Source organism: Populus trichocarpa, chromosome 2 (genome assembly GCF_000002775.5).
Source record: "Populus trichocarpa isolate Nisqually-1 chromosome 2, P.trichocarpa_v4.1, whole genome shotgun sequence".
Taxonomy (NCBI): Eukaryota; Viridiplantae; Streptophyta; class Magnoliopsida; order Malpighiales; family Salicaceae; genus Populus; species Populus trichocarpa.
Genome location: NC_037286.2, coordinates 6,572,312 through 6,595,994, shown reverse-complemented (window position 1 = coordinate 6,595,994; position 23,683 = coordinate 6,572,312). Strand labels below are relative to the sequence as shown.

Below are 23,683 nucleotides of genomic sequence, written 5' to 3'. Positions count from 1 at the left end.
TCCCTTGCTGGACCCTAAGTTTGGGCTTGGATTTTCACTTGGGCCTGGCCTTGGAGGTCTTTTATTTTATTTCCATCTCAAAAACACAAGAATCCATGGCTTTTGTTGGTATCTAAAGCAAAACCTTTCAATGCTTTTCAAGTGAATTTCCACGTATAAACGGCTATCTTTAAATGTTTTGCAAGTGAGTTTTTCTCCACCTAATCACTTCTAATTAAAATCAGAAGCAAATTAAGGAGAATAAATTTTTCATTAATACATGGGTCTAGCTTCTAAATATGAAGATTCCAGGCCTTGTTCTCTTGATTAAAGTTATGTAATATCTACTTATCATTTCCCCATAATATATTTCTTGCAATTTTACTTTAAAGTTCATGTGTTTGTATCGAAATGGATACACGGTGACCTGACACGTGGAGTCGTCTATCTCTCCGTAATTACCACAACTCTGGGGCAATCTTTTTTTCTTTTTTTTCTAGTTCCATTGTATGCATGCACAATACACGTGAGACCGAGAGAGAGTCGCCTTTTTAACCCTTTCGATTCTTTCTGTGACCCCGCTGCTAGCAGCGTTTTCAAGCCTTAAATGCAGTACACTACACAGGCAAGAACGATACGTAATCCAAGAAATTAAATGGGCGAGCGAGACACGTGAAGAAGCACCACTGGACACTGGCTAGTGCTTCGATTATCCGCCTTCCAGATGCATAAACGCCCTGTTAACAGTAGAAAAAAACAAGGCGTCTGATTTGAAGAGCTGAAATAGACTTTCGAGCAAGGGAAGTAAAACAAGAGCACTTTTGAGAAGCACGAAGGAGTGTGTTTAAGAGCACTTTTTTAAAAAGCAAATAGACCCTGTCATGATCCTACACGTGATACATATCTATGATGAATTTCAAAATAGACTTATAATTAGTTAATTACACAGCTAATACACTGGACGTTGGTGTTATATTTATGTTGCTGATGCAATATAGTATCATGTTTCAACAGGGCCCCCAACATTACTGCATCAGCCAAGAAGCAACACAGCAAGTCAACAAGCTGTGTTGATCATTTAAGTTTCCAGAGTACCCTCTTTATACTCTTTCCACCTTACTAAGCGAAAGCAGGTAAAACTCGAATTAGGAGGCAAGGAGAATACCTTGATCAGTAATTTGGGTTCCCTCATCCATGCAACATGAATTCCATAAGAACGAGTGTATTTCTAATACGGACAGTACCCACAAATTCTCATCCCAATGAAGGTCAACTAGTGCTCAAGCAGTACTTGGATGAATGCCCTGTATCCCACACTATTTCTCCACATGCCTCCAGGGACAGTTGCATATACAAAATCATCCACCTTAATACCATCTGCTTGCATCCTATACATGAGTTTCAAAGCCTCTCGGCAGAGCCAATTCCTCACATGGCCCTCCAAGTAACCAAATTCCTCTCCAGTATGCTGTCAAAGATTAGCACATGCTTTCAAAGCCGATGAATAAGTAAATGAATTAGGTTCCACACCTTCCTCCATCATTTCCTTCAAAAACCCAAGGGCCTCGGACTCATGCCCTAGACCGCGTGACCAGAAATTATGGCAGTCCACGAGACAACATCTCTGATAGGCATTTTTTGCAAGACTTTTGAGGCGGTATGAGACCCCCCACATTTACAGTAGAACCACACAAGAGGGTTTCCTACATATTCATTTGATTGGCTGCAATTCTTAAAAATGTGTGCATGAACTTCCCTCCCGGCAAGCAACGCCCCAATTGACCCACAAAGCCCGAGCATACTTACAATGGTCAAGTTGTTAGATAATACCCGTCGTCTCTGCATTATTGGAAAAGGCCTAATAGCCTCCTCACCAAGCCCCTTCCTAGCATACCCTACTATAATGGACGTCCATATAACCGCGTTCCTCCTCATCCCATTGAACACTTTTGAAGAATCTGAAATATCTCCACATTTAGTATACACATATACACCAAAAAAGTCCCAACAAAAACATCATCTTGGTATATCTTCTTCGCTATACCCGTGCATCTGTCTCTCAAACTTCAATGCCTTCTCCTCTCCAAATGCCTTTGAAGCGCCAGATGTAGTAAAATTTGTTGTCCAAGAAACCACATCCTGCTCCACCATCCGATCAAACACACCAAATGCACTCTTCAAATCACCACATTGAACATATAAATAAACAATGGCACCATCCGCGATCAAATTCCTCCAATCACCCTTTACAACCCGAGCATGGACTTGTCTTCCTAACTCAAAATCTAATCTTCCACTACACAAATTCAATACAAAAACAAAAGCCTTGCTATTTGGTACAACCCCATCCCTTATGGCCTCCCTAAACAGCCCTAAAGCTTCATCATCTAAAAAAGTACCCATTTATCATTGCCTCCGAACTAACAACATTTCGATCAGGCATTCCATCAAACACCTTTCGCGCCTCGACCAACTCCTAATTTCAAGCACCCACTCATCGAATTATTATTCACATAAGTTACCAAATCTCTCGGACACTTTAAAAGAACAACGTGTCTTTCTTATAACGTCTGAATCCAAAGTGCAAGCAGATTAGAGTCAACAAATTCACTTGCTGATTCTGCTTTCGAAAAATCAAGACCTGGGATTTCTTTATGACTGGGGGTAGTCTTTGTGGCTGGGTACTGGATATAAGAAGTAGAAGGTGAATCACCAGTGCTCCTGCAAGAAAAACAATGAGAATTAGAGTGCTCTTCTTATTTTGGAAGTGCGTTTGTGTTTGGGGTTTGTATAGGACAGTGACGGTTGGACATTGAAGGGCGAAGGTGTAAGAAATTTGTTTTAACATAAACATGGAACACGCTCATAATTAAAATAAAATAATTGTGGGTAAATATAGAATTTATCTCAAACTCTTGACTCAATATGACTAACATATGCAATGATATCAATGTGAGTATTATTCGGTAAATGTGAATGTGTTAAGTTAATGATGTGAAATGTAAGAGTGCTAGGATTTATTTTTTTAGTTTAACGTGGGTGTCCGGGCCAGCTTGCGCGTACCTCGACTAATCTCACAGGTCCTGAAGTTAACAACCATGTAAGTTTCCAGTGATCATCATATGAGTAACTACAGGGCTCGAATCTAAAATTATAGAGTAAACAAATTTTTTAATCCCAAGTTTTTATTCATGGACTACCATCTAGATGGTTAGAGTGCTAGGATTTAACAAATATGAGTGTGGTTTATAAATCCAAATGACATATGGAATAATATAAATGACGGCTTTGTGTTCGTATAAATAGGCGGTGAAGTTGTGAAGAGAAGGGTTGTTGTTTTGGTGTGTGAAGTGAAGAAGAAGAAGAAGAAGAAAAAAAGGAGTTCTTTGTAATAAATAACATTTGAGTTAATACTCTTGTGAAGGAAAAGAGTGAGTCGGTGTTAATTTAAGAGATAAAATTCTTATTTTCATTGTATTTTTCTATTTTTATCTGCACTATAAAACTTAAAAGATTCATAGTAAGATTTTGATTTAATTCGTAAACTCTTAAAGAAAATGCATTATTTGAAAAATTAATTATTAAGATCTTACAAGAGATTATTTACACCAAGTGACAACCATTTAAATAGTTTAATCTATGACAACAACACCATATATATTTGAATTAGAATTTTTAGCAAATAAGTGAATCCTATTTATTTTTACGCTTCAAAAATATTTTTGAAAAAGTTAAATTTTTTTTCTTGACTTTTAATTAATAATTTTTTAGTGTTTGTATATCATTTTGATGCGCTGATGTCAAAAATAAATTTTAAAAAATAAAAAAAATATTATTTTGATATATTTCCGAGTGAAAAGCACTTTGAAAAGTAACCACAACCACACTCTCAAACACGAATATATATCAAATTATTTTAACTTCCCTTGTATATTTTAGTATACATGTTAGGAAATTGTTTCTAATTCAATTTTTTATATAAGTAAATTACTTTGGTTTAAATTTATGCATGCTATTTAATTGTGTTCATGCTTATGTGTTAAACTAAACAATTGCCTAATCTCTAGAAGGCCAAAAATATCCAACAGAAGGTTGTTGGAGGAGCTCAGACATGTTTGTTAAAATGCATGCCACTAATGAGAGCATTTGCCTACCGATGTTCCTTAAAAAAAACAAAACAAAAAACAGCATCACCTTTTCTTTTATTTCAAGTGAAAAATAATATTTTAAAAGATACTTTTTAAAAAAATACAAATTACAGGATTAAATCAGTTTTTATATTTGAAATCTTTTTAACATATATTTGAATGATAATTCCCGTGACTAATCTCAACTAATTTGAAATCAAGGTTCAGTTGAGTTACAAAAACACACATGTTGTAAAATGATTTTTAAATTAAAAGAAAAATAGTTGAGATTATCAAGAATTCAATTTTGTGATTTATTATTTTACTCTAAATGTAAAAATTGTTAATAGGTTATCAATTAAACTCAAAGTTGTTTATGAATTTAATTTAATTCAACATAAAATTTGGTTTCAAACAAGTTGTCAAATGTTCATGGATTTAACTTTAGCAATCTATAGTCCCGTGATATTTTTTAGTTTCATTCTTAAACTCTTTTTTTAGTTTCATTCTTAAATTTTTTTTCTTCCATTACAACTTTTCTATGCTCGAAACAATAGCCAATTTTCAAGAAATTTGTTAAAGGAAGAAACAATTCAATAAAAGAGGATTAAAGTGTAAAACAAATAAAAATCTCATGGTAAATCAAATTGTCAAACAAATAGAAATCTCATCATCAATCTCATGTTCACTATAAAAAATATTTTTTGGTCCAACTATTTTCCTTCTCTTTCCTGTATATTCCCTATATTTTTTACAGTTTTAGTTTTGGTCCAAAAATTTATTTTGTTTGTTTTTCAGTCCATATGTTGGAGAAAGATAAAAGAAAATTGTTGGATTATGATGATTTAAAGAGAATTATCGATTCGTTTTAATCCACTAACAAAATTATTGATTTTGGTGTTCTGTTCAACGAGAGAAATTTGATGATGGTAGTTTTTTTTCTTAGAAACATGCCTGAAAACGTAGATTAAGTTCCATTTAAAATTTCCTTATTTGGTTGATTTTTGTTTTGTAGTGATTTTAAGGTGTTTTAAGGACTAGTAAGTGATTTGTGGAGTTTTTTATGGTGTTTATTAGGTGTTACTGTGTGAAAATGAGTTTTTACGCAAAACCCCCCTCCCTATATTTTTCAACCATCATAGTGGTGGTCGGATTTTAGGCGGTGAAGAAAAACACAAAAAACACCAGAAAAGAGAGATTATAAGAGAAAGTGAAGAAAAGAAGGGAAGAAGAAGGAAATTTGGGAAAACTTAACCAAATGAGCATTAAAAACTCAATTTACAATTTAATATTTAATATGATGTTTAAAGCTGGTTTATGTTATTTTGAATGAAATTTGCTTGATTTTCATTAAGATTTTAGCAAATTAATTTAGGGTTTTTGATGTGAATTTAGGGGCGAAGCATATTCTTTTGGAATTGAGTCTCTAAGAACATTATAGATTATGAAATGGAGAGAATTATGATGAATTGATGAAGAAATTGAGGGGTTAAAAGGGCCTGGATGGCCATTCATGGGTAGGAGAGAAGAATAGTGATGGGTTCATAATAGCTTTTATAAAATTGTGTTATAACTATGTATGAATGATGTGAACAATGATTTATGGATAATTGATGTTATTTTACAAAATGTTAATGAGTTTTTAACGAATTAATAATATGTTTGGCAGTGTGGTTATGATTGTTGTTGCTTTTCAAATAATTTTTCGTACTGAAATGCATGCCAATGATGTTTTTTTATTTTTTAAAAATTATTTTTGACATCAGCACTTCAAAACGATCCAAAACATACAAAACACATTAAATTTTAGTAAAAAAAAATTTAAAATTTTTTGGGAACGCGGTTTGCATCGCGTTCCCAATCGGTTTCTAAGAATTTAGTTCAATTAAAGAAATTATTAACTAAAAAGGTAGGAATTGATCTTTACTATGTATATAGCATGCTTGTGTGAAGATGTGTTTTTAAAAATTATTAATGAAAGATTTTGATGGTTTATTGTGTAGAGGATTAATTTAAATTGATACAGGAAATTATCATGAAATATGTTGTAAGTAAGAAACTATAGAATTTGGTAAATTCATACTGTTTTCTTCTTATAGAGCCAACAAATAGTAACGAGAAGGAAATTGAGTCAATTATGTTTTAACTTGACATGGAAATCATAGCAAGTTATGATGTACGACGTGATTAAAATGTAATTGAATGGAAGAAAAAGATGAAAGCTTAATAGAATAATTAGATGCAATCTCACGATCTGCATGAGAAAAGTCTAATAAGGAACCTATTGACAAAGTTATATAACTAATATGGTTAATTTACTTTGGAAATTGAACTGTAATATTAAGAATGAAAGAAAATGGTTATTTCTATATTATGAAGGGTAGTGCTCATAAATGGATAAATTGATTTGTAGGGGTTGACTCGACAACTGGGTCACTCACTCGAGCTGAAGGAGAGATTTCAAACACATTTGCAGGAGAAACCCTTTGACACCACGTTAACTATTTTGGTGGTTAAAATCGGTGTTAGCTGATGTTTTCTTTCTCTATCACTAAAATTTAGTGACTTTGTTTTTTCCATCTCAAACTAGAAACTGAAAAATAAAAGAAATAAATTTTTGGATAAAAAATAAATTCTAAAAAAACTTAAGAGACTAAAAAATGGATGAGTAGTAAAGTAAAAGGATCAAAGTCAACTTTTTGAATCAATTTCAAAACAACCATATAGTTTCTTTTTGTTTTTTACTTTAGTCCATTATCTTTCAATTTTTTCTTTGGTTAATGAATTAGAAGTGATTGACTTTCAATTTTGCCATGGAAGGTCACATCACCTAAAAAGATTAATTGCAAAAAAAAAAAAAAACTCATTGTAAATCCATGGTGAAATGTGATAAAGGTTATAATGACATGGTATGCAATTAAAACACTATGTTTTTTAGTATTTTTTTTTATAATATGAATGCTTTCAGAATTTATACTAGAGTGTGAGATGATATAGTTTAAATTATATTTTATCTTAATTATAGTTTTAAAAGTATTTAATTAGTGAATACACATCATAGTTTTTATATAGTACCTCTAAAAACTCTTTTTTTTTTTAACTTTAGTTAAGAAAAAAATATAATTTATAATTTTTTTTAAACCTGCTCAAACTTTCAGAATGTCAAATACACATTTATTTAAGAAGACCAATTTGGCCTTAAATCAAACGGAGTCGTTTGAAAAGATAGCTTTTGTTTGGGAAGATGGCTCTCGACGACGACACCGTTTTCCCTCTAGCAGGGTAAACTAAAACCTCGAGAAATATCGCAGGAAAGGGGTGAGGCTCCGGCACCTGCGACTCTAGAAATTTTCTAAGCCTAAAACCCTCTCTCTCTCTCTCTCTCTCCCCGGTTTCAGTTGATATTTTGAAGCCCCAAAGCCCTTTTAAAAAAAAAAAAGGAAACTGATAATTTGCTATCGAAAAGAAGGGAACTTAAATGGAGCTGGCTTGTGCTTCTGTGCAGGCTTCATGCTCTCTAACAATACCGGCTTCTTCAACCACCTCTCGACGTCGGTCGCCTTCTCTCTCCTTCTACAGATATTCATTTCCAAACCCTATCATCTCTTCTAAACTTAATAGTAAGCCACTCTTTTCTTTTCTTCAATCACCAAAAACAGCTATTTAATGATCCTTTTCTTGTTACCGCTATCAATTCCTTTGATGTCAGTTATTGTCACAATTGGATTTGTAAACGTGCGAAATTGCTTATATTTAGTGAAATTCCAGGTAATAAATTATCAGCTAATTCATTCAGGCGCCGAAATCCCTCTCTTGTTGCTGCTGTTGATGGCGCAACTACAGTACCCAGTGATTGTAATGGTGAGAAATTGTCGTTTTCTTATTCGTCTGAACCAACAGCTATCAATGATGACGGAAAAGATGGTGTTGATGATGGTAAAATGGCGAGTGTATGTAATAAATTAATTGAGGTTTTCATGGTCGACAAGCCAACTCCAAATGACTGGAGAAAGTTACTGGCTTTTAGTAAGGAATGGGACAATTTACGGCCTCATTTCTACAAGCGGTGTCAGGAACGAGCGGATTGTGAGGATGATCCTGGGAAGAAGCATAATTTACTTAGGTTTGCAAGGAAATTGAAAGAGGTTGGTTTTTGGTATTTAACCAAGCTTTTAGTCACGTGAATTCCCTATTTTTCTTGGCTGGCGATGCGATTTGTTCATATATTGTGTTACTTGTTAGTATGGTTTAGTTTGTGAATCTTATCTCGACAGATCGATGAAGATGTGCAAAGGCATAATGAACTTCTTGGGGTGATCAAGGCGGCACCATCCGAGTTGACTGAAATTGTTGCCAAGCGTCGTAAAGACTTCACTAAAGAATTTTTTGTGCATCTTTACACCGTAGCACAATCCTACCATGACAATCCAAGTGAGCAAAATGGTGAGTATGTGCTCTCACTTTTTTAATGATGTATTTCTTGTTCTTTTTTTTTGTGCGAACACTTTTGTTCCTATTGGGTTGTGCTGGGGTGACCAGATATCAAGTCTAACTAATAGCAGGATTCGAATTTGTACAATAGTGCTATGAATTTCCTGTCGTAGAAAAAAAAAAAAAAGATGATACTGTTATCCATATACACTTACCTTTATTTTGTTAAAAGATTGATTCACCTCCACAACAGTGGTATATGAGCTTGTGCTGATAGCTTTCAGATTTCCCAATCACCTTATCCGCTTAACTTGTTCACTGAGATTCTCAGACAAGCATACTCTGTCATAGTTTTGCTAAGTCCATAATGGGATCAGGCCTCTTTCAGTTACACGAGTAAACATGCCTAGGCCAATGGCTAACCTTGTTACTGATTTTAACAATCAGTGCAGAATTTTTACAGATTATTTTCTTTGCTTTTGTCTGTCATTTTATTCAAGTATATCTGGGTTCTGCACCAATGATTGGGCTAATCCTTTGTTTTCCATAGATTTCTTGTTGAAACCTTAGCATGAATGGAAAACCTGCCATTAGGATTGAACTGAAACTACATTTTTCTTCCTATTTCGTCTTTGATATTGTGTGATACTCATTATATTTTCTTGTTTACATATGAAGCCTTGGCAAAGCTTGGAAATGACTGTGTGGCTACTGTACAAGCTTATGATTGTGCAACAGAAAACATGGAAGCATTGAATGCTGCAGAGCTGAAGCTCCAAGACATCATCAATTCTCCTTCCTTGGATGCAGCTTGCAAGAAGATAGATGATTTGGCTGAAAAAAATCAATTTGATTCAGCATTGGTCCTGATGATCACAAAAGCATGGTCAGCCGCTAAAGAGTCCAACATGACGAAAGATGAGGTAAAGTGACTTTTGGCCTCAAACAATTCCTCTCTTCCCTATGAGAGATAGTGGGACAAAAGCATGGTCAGGACTCAGGAGTGCAGTCATGTTACCACACTTAATCCCATGGATCACATGAGATAGTCCAGCAGGAATCATTACAAGAAGCAACAATGTTTGTTACTTTCATGTTGTTTCCCCCTTAAAAGGGGAGTGGAAGCTGTGATCGTTTACTTGTCCTATGCTACTTTCATTCTGAATCCACCTATCAGCCCTTAAAAAAGAATTATCAGTTTCTCATTTTGTTTCGTTGTGTTAGATTGCCGCTCTAGTGTAGATCATCTGTTGCTCTGAATTGCAGGTCAAGGATATACTGTATCATCTGTACAAGACAGCTATAGGTAATCTTCAGAGGAATGTGCCTAAGGACATTAGAATTCTAAAATATCTTCTTACAGTTGAGGATCCTGAAGAACGGTTGTGTGCCTTAAACGATGCATTTACCCCAGGAGAAGAACTTGAAGGGAAGGATGTGGACTCCCTATACACGTATGTATATGAATTGTGGTTGCTCTATGCTGAATGTGCATGAATGTATTAACTCATTGTGAGATCCTTTGGCCTAAACATCCTTAGTCAAGGTTTCAAGCATTTCCTTGGCTGTTTTTTTTACGCCTGATTGAAGATTATTTTTACAACTCATAAGGATAAAATGATGGATCTATCAATAGGTAGATTGCCCTGTTGGATGATTAGGTGCTTCCTACATGATTTTGTGATGGAAGCAGAAATATTTTGCCCTAGCTTCCTAGGATCCGTTTGGTATGATTTTTGCAAATTGATTTGAGTTCGAGTTAAAAGTCATTTTTCATAAGTCATGCCAAATGGACTCTTAATGTACATGTACTTAACTCTTTTTCTTTTTATATATAACTTCAGTACTTTTGAACTGCTGCTACTGTAGGACCCCTGAAAAACTACACACCTGGATCAAAGCTATGGTGGATGCTTACCATTTAAGTCAAGATGGCACACTCATGAGGGAGGCCAGAGATCTGATGAACCCAAAGATCATAAAAAAGATGGAGGAATTGAAGAAGTTAGTTGAAGACCATTTCATGTGATGAAGAGTTGAGGGGTACATTCCGGTAGCAATTATATATATTCCCCGGTCCGGATTCTTGAAAGTCTTTCTACGTGATTGTGGACATGAAAGTGAACCGACCTTTTGTACAAGGAAGTGAACCTTGATTAGCGTTGTCAAGCACCCCATATAGCATGGTTGTTGAAACACAATAGCTCTTAGGACAGTTGTAAACCACTTTCTAAATATTTTTCATGTTAATTTATTATTAGAAATTAGCCACTTGGTTTTGGAAGAAATTTTTAACTTTATCTTTTAAAATTTAATTTAATTTAATTTTTATATCAATTTTCATCTTTATTTTTTTCTTTATTATTTATTTGTCTTTTAATTTTTTTAATTGATTTTTTTATTTAAGATTTGGTCTTATTTTTTTAATTATTATATATTTTTATTTGAAATAATTTATAAATTATTTTTTTTTAATTTTATTATTTTTTAATTTTTTTATCTGTTGAATATTGTTATGAAATTGAATTTTGTATTTTCAATTTCATCCTTTAACTTTCTTATATATCAGTTTTGATTATTATTCTTTTAATAAACTTGAAAAAACTAAAAATACTAATAAGTTATTTTTCTATTTATTTTTCATGGTATAGCACAACACAATAAAATATATTTCAACTTATTTTTTATAATATTATCGCACACAACAAAAAATTTCACTTTTTAGAAATATACTCTACGAAAACCACTTTCTATTAAAAAAACAAGGCTTTATAATCGAATATGCTCTTTTTTCTTTAGAACAAATAGCATTCACGAAGTCTATTGCTTTGAAGATAAGATACGTGGGAGACGGGAGTTCTGTATGTTGAACATGTTACAGGGGTTACGAATTTTCTAAGCGGGATTCATTTGCTATGTATTATCTGCCTTGTTTCTGGGATGCTTGAGAACTCGAAGTTCCCTTCTTGGTTTGTTTTACTTGCAAGTAGGGATTTATCTTCCTCTTTTTCTCTCTTTCCCTTTTCAATTTAATTTATTTACACATATGAGTATAATTTTTTAACAGGGAAAATTAATTCAGTAGGCTTAGATTCCTTAGCCTAAATATACACAGGGCCTTGAAGCCCGTTAAGGGTACATACAGCCAGCCCAGTTAGAGACCACTAAGCATGCCCAAGGCAGAACTAAACTGTCCAAAGCAGGTCAGCAGATGAGAGGCACGTGGTACATTCTCGACCGTAGAATCCGACGGAATCTCGGCAAAATAATTCCATGTCTCCAGCTTGGAAAACCTCAGGGGTGTCTATGTAATTCAGCTAAAACTTCTTTTCAAAACATAACTACGCTGCCGCTAATAAAGCAATATCACGAGTCCAAAAGGGGCCCAAACCCAAAATTTGAAGCAATCTTGTAAGAAGAAACTGAAAATTGCAGGGTCCAGCGTGTGAAGGACGGACACCCACAGCAAGATTAACCAAAACTCTTTAAGGACTAATAATCCCACAAATTCACGGAAACCAACCGTATATAAGCCCTGGCTCTGAATTTGACGATGATAACTTGCCGTTAACAATTGGACTCCGCCACCTCCACTTCCGGTACGATTTCTCACTTGAAAAAAAGTTTTTAATAAATATGGAGTATACGTTACTAGGTTTGAATTGAACTTGTTTTTTAGTCTAAACTGAAATAGCGATTGAAGGGAGAAGCGCGCGATTTTGTTTCGGTTGATAGTATGTTGTGGAATTTAACTGTTTTGCCTCCCAATTCTAGGGCTTGTTTTTTATTTTTTATTTTATTTTATTTTTTTATTTAGGTTGTTGGTCAGGGTTTGGCGAATTGCAATTTATTGATGAGAAAGCAAAACGATGAACAAAAAATCAAGTTGCTGTGCCATCTGTGAGAATTCGAATCGCGCCTCCATTTGTCCAATTTGTGTCAATTACAGGTACTTTCTGTTAGATTAAGTGATTTCCACGGTTAGCTTATTGTTTTGTAAAGTATTAGGTCTCTTCTATGCTAAATTTGTTGTTTGCTTATGCAGATTGAATGAATATGGCACTTTGTTGAAATCCTTGAATAGTCGCCGCGATTCCTTGTACTCCAAATTAAGTGTTGTGCTTATCGCAAAGGTTTTGGTTTTATCCCTTTTAGGATGAATCTTTATGTTTTTATTGAACTTGTTTTGAATAATTTTATAATCCACCTGATACATACCAGGGGAAGGCAGATGATCAATTCAATTGGAGAGTACAACAAAATGAGAAGCTTGCAAGTTCGAGAGAGAAGCTACATCGTAATAAGGAACAACTTGCTCAAGGTTGGCACAGGGAATATCTCATTGCTGTTTGTGTACCTTAGATTTAAGATTAACTCATTGTAACAACTCATTAGGTTATATGACACTTTCACAGGGAAGGCTAAGGTCGAGAAGCTGTCTCAAGATTTAAAGAAAAAAAATGGAATGCTTGAATCAGCTCGCAATGTGGTATTAGTTTTCTCCTGTTTCCTTTCTTTCCCCATTTAATTCTTATTCTTCATGTTACAAGTTATTCATTACAAAACATGCATGTTTTCCTGTTAGAAGTGATAAGATGTCTTATGCTAGTTTGTTGTTTTGCAGTTGGAAAAAAATCGTATGGAACAACTGGAGAAGTTCTATCCCAATCTTATTTGCACTCAGAGTTTAGGGCATGTGAGAACTACTACCCAGTTCCTTTTGAACATAAAATCAAACTATGTGTATTTTCAGACGTGCATGTTTTAAATTTTTGGCTTGATTTTTTTATTTCTGGAGTTTTATAAACCTGTTTTATTTGTTGTGTTTTTGTTTGCTTCATATGATAAGCAGCAAGATATTTGATGCTTTAAGATGTTGTCTTTGCTGCAGATGGCTATTACTTCTGAACTACTTCATAAGCAGTCTGTGGTCATAAAGCAGATATGTAAATTGTTCCCTCAACGCCGGGTAAGCACTTAAAAAACAAACACATTTCGATACCTGCAAGTGACTGAAAAGTGTGACTATTATGTTTACTCAGTTGCCATCTGGCTCTTTTGGTAAATTTCGTGATTGGGGTCTCTTTCATGACATGTCATTTAGATATAGACTTTTGGTATGATTTTTCATGTTATTTCAAACACACAACTTCAGATTTTGGGATTTGAGCTGCCCATTATCTTAGTAAACTATCTTGCACTGTTATGAACTAGGTGTGAGCCTAAAAATCAAAGCCTACATATTTTCAATTATCTAAGAATAGTGCTTGCGTGCAACTAGTGTGTGTGTGAGAGAGAGAGAGAGAGATGGTATCTGCTTGTGATAATTTAGAATTTAATGGTAGGAATTGGAGGACTTCTATTCTGACTTTTTGTAGAATTTCAGGACAAGGTCAGTTGTTTGTTGTGCTGGTACATAGAGTTTCTCAAACTAGTCTTTGTTATAATTGCTAAGTGGGTGTGTGTCTGCATTCACATGCATGCCATTAAAGTGTTTTTTGATATTCTTAACTTTACTTTTGTATGGCAATCATCATGACCCATCCTATATTGTTTAGGTGAATGTAGATGGGGAGAGGAACTTTAGTGGTCAATATGATCAAATCTGTAATGCACGCTTACCAAGAGGACTCGATCCCCACTCTGTTTCATCTGAAGAGCTTGCTGCCTCCTTGGGGTAATTTCCCCCCTTTCTTTGTGGTTATGTTATCATGTCATTTTGGATCATGTGAAAATTTCTTTGATGTACTCTTTTGGTGTAATACTTTATAAACTCTCTCAGGTTCTGTTATCTGTCATTGCTTAGAACTCCCTTGGAATTCCACATGCCGTTACTAATCATTAATCTCCATGGTTGGAAAACAGATACATGGTGCAGCTTCTAAATCTAGTGGCTCATAACTTGGCTGCCCCTACACTTCATAATGCAGGTTTTGCGGTAAGCATGCTGTGTGTCTATGAGATGGTAGAATTTTCTCCAAGGACCCCCCCTCCCCTTTTCTGAATCTACATCTGTTTTCTTAGTTATACCGGTACCTATGCTCAGCATCTTTAAGGGGCTTTTAGCAAAAAGTATAGCTGTCAAGAGCTCTTGTTATTTGGACACACGATGAACGATATAGCATTAGGTCTTCTTAGGATTATTCCCAAGTTTCTTGAATGTAGCTAGAACAGACCTGGTGGGCCATAATTCAAATGGTAAATGGATAGTTTTTGGAATGCATATGTATATATTTATCTAGATCACATATTTTTCAAGAGTAAATTTCACAAACCCTACTCTTTTGATGGTGGTTTGTTAAATTCACCATTTTTCAAACGATAATTTTTGAAGTGAGCCTTATATTAGTTTTGAAGTTTGGATAATTGCAGCTTTCTGATATACTGGCAAACTGTATAGCATATTATTTAGAATCCTGTTTTTCTTCTTCTTATTTTTCTAGCTTTGGTTGATGAATTTTGCAACTTGCTATATATGTATGCTGACAAAATATTCATGCTTCCTCTTACAGCCGCAAATGATTATTTGTTATTTTGAATTTCGAGGGCTCTTCCTGTATGTTAATACTTATTTGCTTTGTTGATGGAATTGTGGAAAACATTTTCTTACTGGATTTTTTTTTATGTTCTCTATTTAAAAGTCAAATCATTTTCAAGAAGGTTGCTTAAAGTTGAGATACAATTTGGTGAATGCTATTGGTAATTTGATATTGTTGTTGTGGACTTCATTTGTATGGCTGTTGAATTCATTCTAATTCTTCCTCAGGGCTCTTGCTCTCGAATTTGGCAGCGAGATTCTTATTGGAATGCATGTCCTTCTTCTAGAAGGTATTTTGACTGGAAGAGTTTGTGTTTTGGAATTTCAGTGGCTAAGTTCGAGTTATTACTCCTTTCAGAACTAAACATTTTGTGTGCTTGCAGTAATGAATATCCCCTCTTTATACCTCGCCAGAATTATTGCTCTACTAGTTCTGAAAATTCATGGACTGATAAAAGCTCGAGTAATTTTGGTGTTGCTTCAATGGAATCAGAGAGAAGGCCCCACCTAGATTCCACAAGAAGTAATAGCTTCAATTATTCATCCGTGTCTCCACATTCTGTTGAAACACACAAGGACTTGCAAAAGGGGGTTTCACTTCTCAAAAAAAGTGTGGCATGTGTAACAGCATATTGTTATAACTTGTTATGTTTAGATGTTCCTTCTGATACGTCTACCTTCGAAGCATTTGCAAAATTATTGTCCACACTATCTTCATCCAAGGAAGTTCGGTCTGTATTTAACTTGAAAATGGCCTGTTCAAGGTATATATCCTCAGCATTTCATTAATTCTACTTTATTATATGTGAAATTGTAGAACACCTTCAGTGTCAGAATTTTTATCACGATGACAATGCATGTTTGTTTTCATCTGTCTTCTTTTCGATCCTCATTCAGTTTTGTTCATCATGCTTGACATTTTTACTTTTGAGTTTCAGGTCATGCAAGCAAGTGCAAAAGTTGAACAAATCTGTGTGGAATGTAAATTCTGCCATCTCATCAAGTGCACTATTGGAGAGTGCACATGCATTGCAACTGATGGTATATCCTTTAACTTTGTTTTTTAAAATGTTTGAAAGTTTTAGCTGATAATTCTAATCTTTATGTTCTGGATTTCCTTTTCCATAATTTTCTCCTCCTTTTTCCCACCTTTCTTTTCTCGATAGTGTTCAAAATAGAATTTAGTCGTTATTTTATAATGCTTTAAGATTTAGACTTTTTTAATGACACCACAGAAGTTGGTGTTAACAAGGGCAGGCCAAAATAAAACCAGTCAATATCGTCATTGGCATCTTACATGTACAGGTCCTATATAACTGGACCTTCATTGGAGCGGCCTTCTTGCTTGCTTAGAAGTATTTAGTCATGCTTTTATTTAGTTTTATTTTGGGATCTGTCTAGAGAGATGGAACAGATAGTGACAGCAGTTGGTCACTTATTAGGTAGGTTTTGGATTTATTTAGGATTTTAACTGCTTGGTGCTGGTTTTAAAAGAGCAATTTTGTGGCCGTAATGAAATTAAGTTCATTGTTTTCACTGCCATCTCTGTGCTTGCAAGTTTTCAGTGGGTTTCATATTTTTGTTTGACTGGCAGAAAAACACTAGTGATAATAACCTTCCAAATTCGGCGGCAAGTTTTCTTTTTGCCACTGGGATATCTGATGGGAAGAATGAGAGCTTTATCGATGGATGGGATCTGGTCGAACACCCCACCTTTCCTCCCCCGCCATCACAAGTTGAGGATATTGAGCATTGGACTCGAGCCATGTTTATAGATGCCACAAAGAAATGATCTATTTGGTGGTGCAACAACCTTCAAACTTTTAGTAAGTTATCAATAGGCAGATGCCTTGCACTTTTAATAATTGTTGGTACTTGTAAATGGGACAGCCATGCCAAGCACTAAATTGGAAACATGTAAATAGGTAGCACTGGTTTAATTTTGAGAGGAACTTCAATATGATGCTTTTTTTTTTTTTTTGCTAAGAATAGACTTTTTCAGTGATCTTGTAATTGATTATCTTACTCCCTATGCTAGTATTCATATATGCACAATGCAAATCTGCACACTTGGGCAGGTCTTTGAAGTCACATGCACTTGATAAAGTCAAATTCTTCATCTCTAGATTAGCAGTTGTAATTCTTCTATGTTGAAGTGCAATCACTGTGTACGGGAATAGCAACTGAAGTGCTGAAACTGCTTCTTTTAGGAGTTACAGGATTGTAATTTTTTTGCAACTTGTATATCGCTATTGTTAGGTTCATGTTGCCTGATGGCGGGTTTGAAGTGACAATTTTTCAAGTGATAGTTTTCTTTTTGGCTGTCTTTTGCTGGAACTTTAATGTCAGTTACAGTGATTTTTGCTATTTGCCGCCTAGCCATGCACTCAAGTGTTCTCAACGTTGGTTTCTATAACTTATTTCAACAGACCTTTCTTGTATATCCTTTTCAATTATAAAGCAAATATATTGTATTGGGGCAGCTAAATCGAAATTGTGGTTTCAATACTTGACTTGAAAGCATGACTAAATGTATGTGCATGTATATTTCAGTTGTAGGAAGTCGGAATATTGTATTATCATGCTTCCCTGGCCATCTTATTCAGAAGTTAACTTTTGTTTTCATTTTTCAAATTGATAGGTGTGAGAAGGAGACGGGTCATCGAGAGACAGGCTTTATCGAGTTGTAAAGTTTAACATGGTTGGCCTTCGTGTTTCTTTTTATTGTAAATACAAAAGGATAGATGCTGTGTACATATACTGGTATATATATGTTGGGATATTCATCTACTTCATCCTCTCGTTTTGGAGTCCATATGCCTGGTTCTTGATTTTAATCGTAAAGATGAAAAATATAAAATGCAACATTTTATGTGAAATGAACAGTGAAAACGGAAACCACAGGCGACCAGCCTCGTATTCTCTTTCTCGTGTGAGTGGCACAATTTCAACTTCTGTATATGAACTGCTTGCAAGTAACAAGTAGTGACCTTGCCTTCGTTTCTGTATTGAACTGTTCGATGCAGATAAAAAGACAAGCCTTGTGTACTTTCTCATGGATGCATAGATTTTCAAACGTCCAGTTGAAAGGATAGCAAGATTACGTTCCCTAGTTCAGTTGAGAAATTGAACGCATATTGGATGAAACTGTTCTGTTGCATCCAATATCTTTTTTAAAAAAAAACACATAAAAAAACCATGATTTAAAAAAAAAAAAAAAAGGAGGCCAAACGCCGTTGAACCTGGCCTATTTCGGGAAAAAAAAGTTCAAGAAATAAAATTAAAAAAATTGAATTTTTTTTATTGAAAAGAGTGAGAGAGTGAACAATGCATTCTCTATAATATATTGGGTCAAGGGTTGGTGGCAGGTGAATCGAGTATGAAAGACACATGCTCATTTGAATGACATGGTGTCTCACTGTCTTGAGGTGTGTTGGGCCACCAAAGCATCGAAAGCCCAAATCGAGGTATATCCTTGAAAGTATTAGACCATCAAGTCTCTCCCGAGCCTAACAAGAAGTGCAGATCTTAGAGATTGGGCTATTAAGGTGCCTCCAGGCTCGAATCATGACTCCTGGTTGTACGAGCCTGTGGAGTGATAAATGTTGGAATCCACAACAATATTTAGGCTTCAATTCATATTAAATCAAAACATGTGAGAGCTTTGAATCATGAAAGAATTTATTTTCCATCACATAATCCAATATTCGAGTCATGATCGATAAAAATAAAATATTATTTCTTATCAATCAAATCTACTAGCCCTAATTTATATTCTCTTGTGTTTAGATGATAACTCTCGTAGCAAATATTTGATTCAGAAAAAAATATTTATTATTTATTTTTATTTTTCTTAATGACATGATAGCTCTGTCGTGTTGGGTTTTTTTTAGGGTTCTTCACATATAACAAATCCTGGTATATCAGTGTGACAGTGCTGTAACAGTAGTCTCCACTAACATATATAAATCCAACTGTTCAATCTCAAAGAAGATAAATCGGCTGGCTCCTAGAAGAACCTAGCAATAAAAAACGTCAAAGCGGTACTTCCATCAATGGATGGATGAACTGAGTTGCTCTTGATTAAAAGAATTGCATGGACAAGTATTAACACTGGCTAGAATGAAGCTGAGCTGGTTCGCCGTAGCTGGAATCGTGGCACGGGAGCTTGATCAGACGATAAGAATATGATCTCCAGTTCCTGCCAAACCAATCAAGTTAGCCTATATATAGCTCTAATTGGCCACTTTCGAAATCTTTTAGCTTAATCGAAATGAATTTTCGTCAGTCAGTTCTCAATGCCAAAGTTTGTATAAGCAATATTTCTTCTTCTTCTTTTCCTTTTTTTTTTTAAAAAAAAACAATGATAAAATTAAGACCTTTAATTCGTATCTCCATTGCCATGTTTTTTTCCGGCATAGGCACGTACCGGTATCTAGTGGAAAATAGAATTGGCATTAAGAAGAGGAAATGGTGTGTGTGAGCGAGTGTGCATGCATGCATGCATGCTTGGTCATCATATATACAAGAGTGTGAAAGTCGCACCTTTTCCTTCTTGAGCCTGTTATTTGTTTTTCTTGAATGAAACACTGCATGCTCCAACTGGCTGGTATAAGCCTATATATAATCATCGAAACCAGCTATTAGTATTCAATAAGGAAGTACTCTTCTGTGAAAGAGAAACATCAAAGCCAATAATTAAGCTCAATGCGAAATATTTGAAATAATGACCTGTTTCTTTGCTCTTGACCTTGCTGCCGACTCTCGATTCTTGATCATCCTATTCTGCCTCCTCTCAATAGTCTTCTTCATCATCTCATCTGTATAACGACACTGCTTTTCAGCAGCCACCCGAGAATCTGAAGATGTTGCTGACATTGCTGACACTGGCATAGGCATAGGCAGTCGGTTATCCGAGTATCCAACATCCACAACAGGGTTCTGATCAGAAACAGCTTCAAACATATGAAAATTTGAGTCCAACAATGTCATCTGTTGCTGCTGCTGCTGCTGCACAGAAGCCATCTGAAATGGTAACAAATCTGTCTGCTGTGACCCCACAACCATTGGATCAACCTCCATAATTGGTTGATGACTAAATACTTCATTTTGATTTCCTTTGTTGATTACACCCGCGCGAACTAGAAAATCCTCAAGTGTAGTTTCGCCAAGTTGTTGCCGAACTATTTGGTTATCGAAGACGTTTACATGTTCTTCGTTGGCAATTTCCTTCCACATATCATCGATAGTTTTCCTACTTGATGTTCCGTTAAGATTATAATTCCCAAGAAAGAGGAAAGTGGACGAGGAAGAAGACGAAGACGAAGACGAAGGAGGATTTTGCAACAGCTGACTCTCTTCAACGGATATCACATTTCTTAGCTCATCAACATTCACAGCATTCAAAGGCTTCCTTACATTTCCGATCTGATCATTCACCTCATCAAATGTGAGATTGTACAAGGACTCCTGTCCAGGCAGAGATGGGAATTGTGGCCCCTGGGCTCCAATATTTGATGGCACCAAAGGTCTATTATTATCCATGCACCAAACACTAGCCTTGGATAAGCTATATTCACCTAAGAATTGTGAGGTTAAGAAAAGTTTCCACTAATTAACCAAATACCGTATCTAATAAGTCGATCAGATCAGATTAAGTTGAATGTCAGCAGAAAAGAAGGCAGTACCTTCATTAATGAAAGTAAAACATGATGAGACTAGTTACGGAAAGGAACATGATTTACTACTTCATACAGTAGTGATAGCTTACAAAGAACAACGTTGAAGAGTGGCTGACATTGTGAAGAATGGAATAGCGAGGCAGGTTGATCAGGAGCACATGGGGGAGTGGGGGGATATGGAGGCCGCAGGAAGATCGAAGAACCAGTTAGAAAAGAAATGATTTGTTGATCAGTGAGGTTCCTATTATTAGATTATTAATTATTATAACAGAGAGGGTGAGATCCTAGAGTAGTCATCTCAACCAACAGCAAGAGCTGATTCTCATGCATGTTTAGTGGGATTTAGAGATGAAATTCAGGAACCAATGCCCAATGAGAAATGGCCAAACCTCATTGCTTTCACATTCTCTCCCTCTCCTATTCTTTTGGGTGTAAGACATGGTATAATGTAACTGTTTGTATTACATCCAAGGAGGGAAACGATTTTGGACTCTTATCTCCAGCATAATAATATTGACTCGTCCTTGTGACATTACTGTATGATCGAGTGTCAGTCTTGCTGGTAAGTGGTAACATCAGCCAATGAGACATTTACGTAAGCCTCCTGCAGATAGTAATTACTTGAAGGACTATATATTTATCCCGAAAAAATCTCAAGTTTTAACATGTCCTTCGAAAAAGAAAAAAAATGAGTTAAAAATCGTAAGACTTTAACTGATGATTAAAAATTATGACATTGATTTTCATCGTTATGGTTCCATCATCATAGATATTCGTTCTCTCCTTTCAAGGGAATAAAAAGTTCAGCTTCAGCGTACTCTAAGAGAAGGCAATTGTTGTGCAGATTTTCTTGCCAAATTAGATGCTAAAGATCAGACAGAGCTTTATATTTGGGATGATCCCCTGCAGGGTTATCCTCTACTATATGAACATTTATTTCTGCAGAGGTTCTTAGTTTTTACTTTTTATTTTCCTTGTACCAAAAAAAAATACTATAAATAGCGAGTTCAGCTCGACTAACCAAAAAACTGCCAGATTATTGTGCCGATACCAAGAGCTCGGGACAGCCGAGTCCAGTGACCACTTGGGCCCTTCAATATTGTCGAAGTGATCGAGGATAAAGAAAGCTCAACCTCTACTCATAACACAGAATTGGTGGCCCGGATAAAGTTCTACCAAATGTTTTAGTTGGGTCTACAGTTAGATTTATCCTCGGCCACTAACTCTTTTGAAGGTGTTGTTAGCAAATGGCATATTGGGCCGAAGTGGCTATCATTCAGCATCCGAGCAAGCTCCAAAATCTAATGAGATGTGTTGGACTTTCAATGCCCATGCTTGAAAATAAATGGCCAGTAGGCTAGTGGGAGTTGGGACCTAGACTGGGAGGATGGTCTGGGACAATGTCACCACCACCTGGCCGGGAATGGGTGCTTTTCTTGTCCCTTTAGACACCAAAGGCCTAACCAGGCGGTGGAAAGTGAGAGTAAAATTTCAGCTGGTGACAATGATGCCTCTGAATCTGGGAGGGCAATTACCTCCTTGGTCTTTAATTTGCTAGCCAGTCCACAGTCTTCTCACGAGACCGATCCATCTTTAGACAAAACCATCACGCACCTTGCACGTGAGAATATTCCCTAATTTGCCACTTGAGAGGTGCACTTTAGACTTTAAAAGGTTTAGGCAACATAAACCACACACACAGATGCGAACAAAAGCTTTCCACCTTCCACTGGTTCATAATGTTTCCTTCTCCTCGGCCACCAAATTTAGCATAGATCTCGTTCCATGGAATTAGACTATTTAGACGGGATATACCTTAAAGACACGGGGACTCAGTCAACAGTTATACTTCATTTGAAGCATTATTTTATTCAGATATTTTTCTAAAAACTATTAAGGGGTGTTTAGATATATATTAGGAACAATATGGGAATTTATTAAAAATCTTAGAGAACAATACGGTTCTTCTTCCTCTTCTTTTATCCGGCGGGCATTTTCATGATACAGTAAAGATTTTCTCATATCAGTATTTACTTTCTCCCTTATCCGTGAATAAAGCAAAGCTCTGTCACGTCTCCGTGTGATGTTAGAATTCTGAGAAGATGGCCAAAAATGTCGCTTCTCCTTGTGAGAAGGTTCCTTGTTGCTTCCACATGCTATATATTTGCATGCAGTAAGTACGGAACCAGAAGGATTACTAACATTTGTTGGTGTTAGTATTTAGCTTGTCTGAGATTGTAGGAGTGATAAGTTTTTTTAAAAAAAATAATTATTTTTTATATTAATATATTAAAATAATTTAAAAATATAAAAGAATTATTTTCAATAAAAAAAAATTAAAATTTTTAAAAACACGAAGCAAACATCCCTTAATTAAAAAGGATTTCAGCGTGCCGAAGAGTTGAAGGACGTTCCTTCGGCGCCAGTCCCTTCGGCAAAAAGGGGCTGGGATGATGTTTCTTGAGTGATGAGTAAACGGAATATGTTTCAGACGCGAGCAAACATTTAATAAATCACACGAGTTAATTCCAATTTTAGACTGACATAATCCTGAGACAACGAAATCTCAAATTACCTTGCCATTGATCAGTTAATTTATCTCATCTAGGTTAGGATGTCGTCAAGATCCAAATAATACAGGTTATGTTCATATCGAAGAAGAGTTTTTTAGGGTTTATCATTAATCTCGATACTTTTGCATGCATGAGCCAATTATAGCCACACCCTGTCAGTGCTATATTATTAACTAAAACAGATGGCCAAATCATTGTTGAGGGATTCGATGGAGAGCTACTCATATATATGGCGTCGTGGATTGCACTGTTCTAACAACGCATTTTTTTCATTTTGACTACTAAGAGATTTCATCCTTTAAAATTACAATACTATTGTTTTTTTCTTCATTTATTTCAATAATATATTATCAC

At 35.4% G+C, this 23,683-nt stretch overlaps 3 protein-coding genes and 1 pseudogene across 4 annotated transcripts; 2 read left to right on the top strand and 2 right to left on the bottom strand.

Moving 5' to 3' along the window:
• Window positions 1-449: 449 nt before the first annotated feature.
• On the bottom strand, window positions 450-2,792 carry LOC112326683 (pentatricopeptide repeat-containing protein At4g18520, chloroplastic-like; annotated as a pseudogene).
• A 4,625-nt stretch (window positions 2,793-7,417) lies between these two features.
• LOC7463193 (uncharacterized protein At4g37920) lies at window positions 7,418-10,808 on the top strand. Its single transcript, XM_024594427.2, has 6 exons — window positions 7,418-7,726; window positions 7,875-8,251; window positions 8,381-8,549; window positions 9,216-9,460; window positions 9,804-9,991; window positions 10,407-10,808. Exons 1-6 carry the CDS (start codon window positions 7,585-7,587, stop codon window positions 10,564-10,566), a joined length of 1,281 nt encoding a protein of 426 aa, XP_024450195.2. The 5' UTR covers window positions 7,418-7,584; the 3' UTR covers window positions 10,567-10,808.
• A 1,062-nt stretch (window positions 10,809-11,870) lies between these two features.
• Window positions 11,871-17,870, top strand: LOC7495127 (uncharacterized). 2 transcript variants are annotated; one of them, XM_002302234.4, is made up of 14 exons: window positions 11,871-12,136; window positions 12,367-12,486; window positions 12,583-12,670; window positions 12,759-12,858; window positions 12,953-13,026; window positions 13,162-13,233; window positions 13,429-13,506; window positions 14,096-14,214; window positions 14,403-14,475; window positions 15,304-15,365; window positions 15,459-15,839; window positions 16,014-16,116; window positions 16,670-16,901; window positions 17,717-17,870. In XM_002302234.4, the coding sequence occupies exons 2-13, from the start codon at window positions 12,407-12,409 to the stop codon at window positions 16,865-16,867; spliced, it is 1,428 nt and encodes a 475-aa protein (XP_002302270.1). In that variant the 5' UTR covers window positions 11,871-12,136; window positions 12,367-12,406; the 3' UTR covers window positions 16,868-16,901; window positions 17,717-17,870. The 2 variants fall into 2 exon arrangements, with proteins under 2 accessions (XP_002302270.1, XP_006386389.1); XM_006386327.3 differs by having other exon boundaries at window positions 12,355-12,486.
• Window positions 17,871-18,998: 1,128 nt separating this feature from the next.
• On the bottom strand, window positions 18,999-22,343 carry LOC7463192 (ABSCISIC ACID-INSENSITIVE 5-like protein 2). The gene is made up of 3 exons (XM_002300988.4): window positions 19,807-22,343; window positions 19,621-19,692; window positions 18,999-19,276 (listed from the first exon to the last, which is right to left on the bottom strand). Exons 1-3 carry the CDS (start codon window positions 20,617-20,619, stop codon window positions 19,193-19,195), a joined length of 969 nt encoding a protein of 322 aa, XP_002301024.3. The 5' UTR covers window positions 20,620-22,343; the 3' UTR covers window positions 18,999-19,192.
• Between the last annotated feature and the right edge of the window lie 1,340 nt (window positions 22,344-23,683).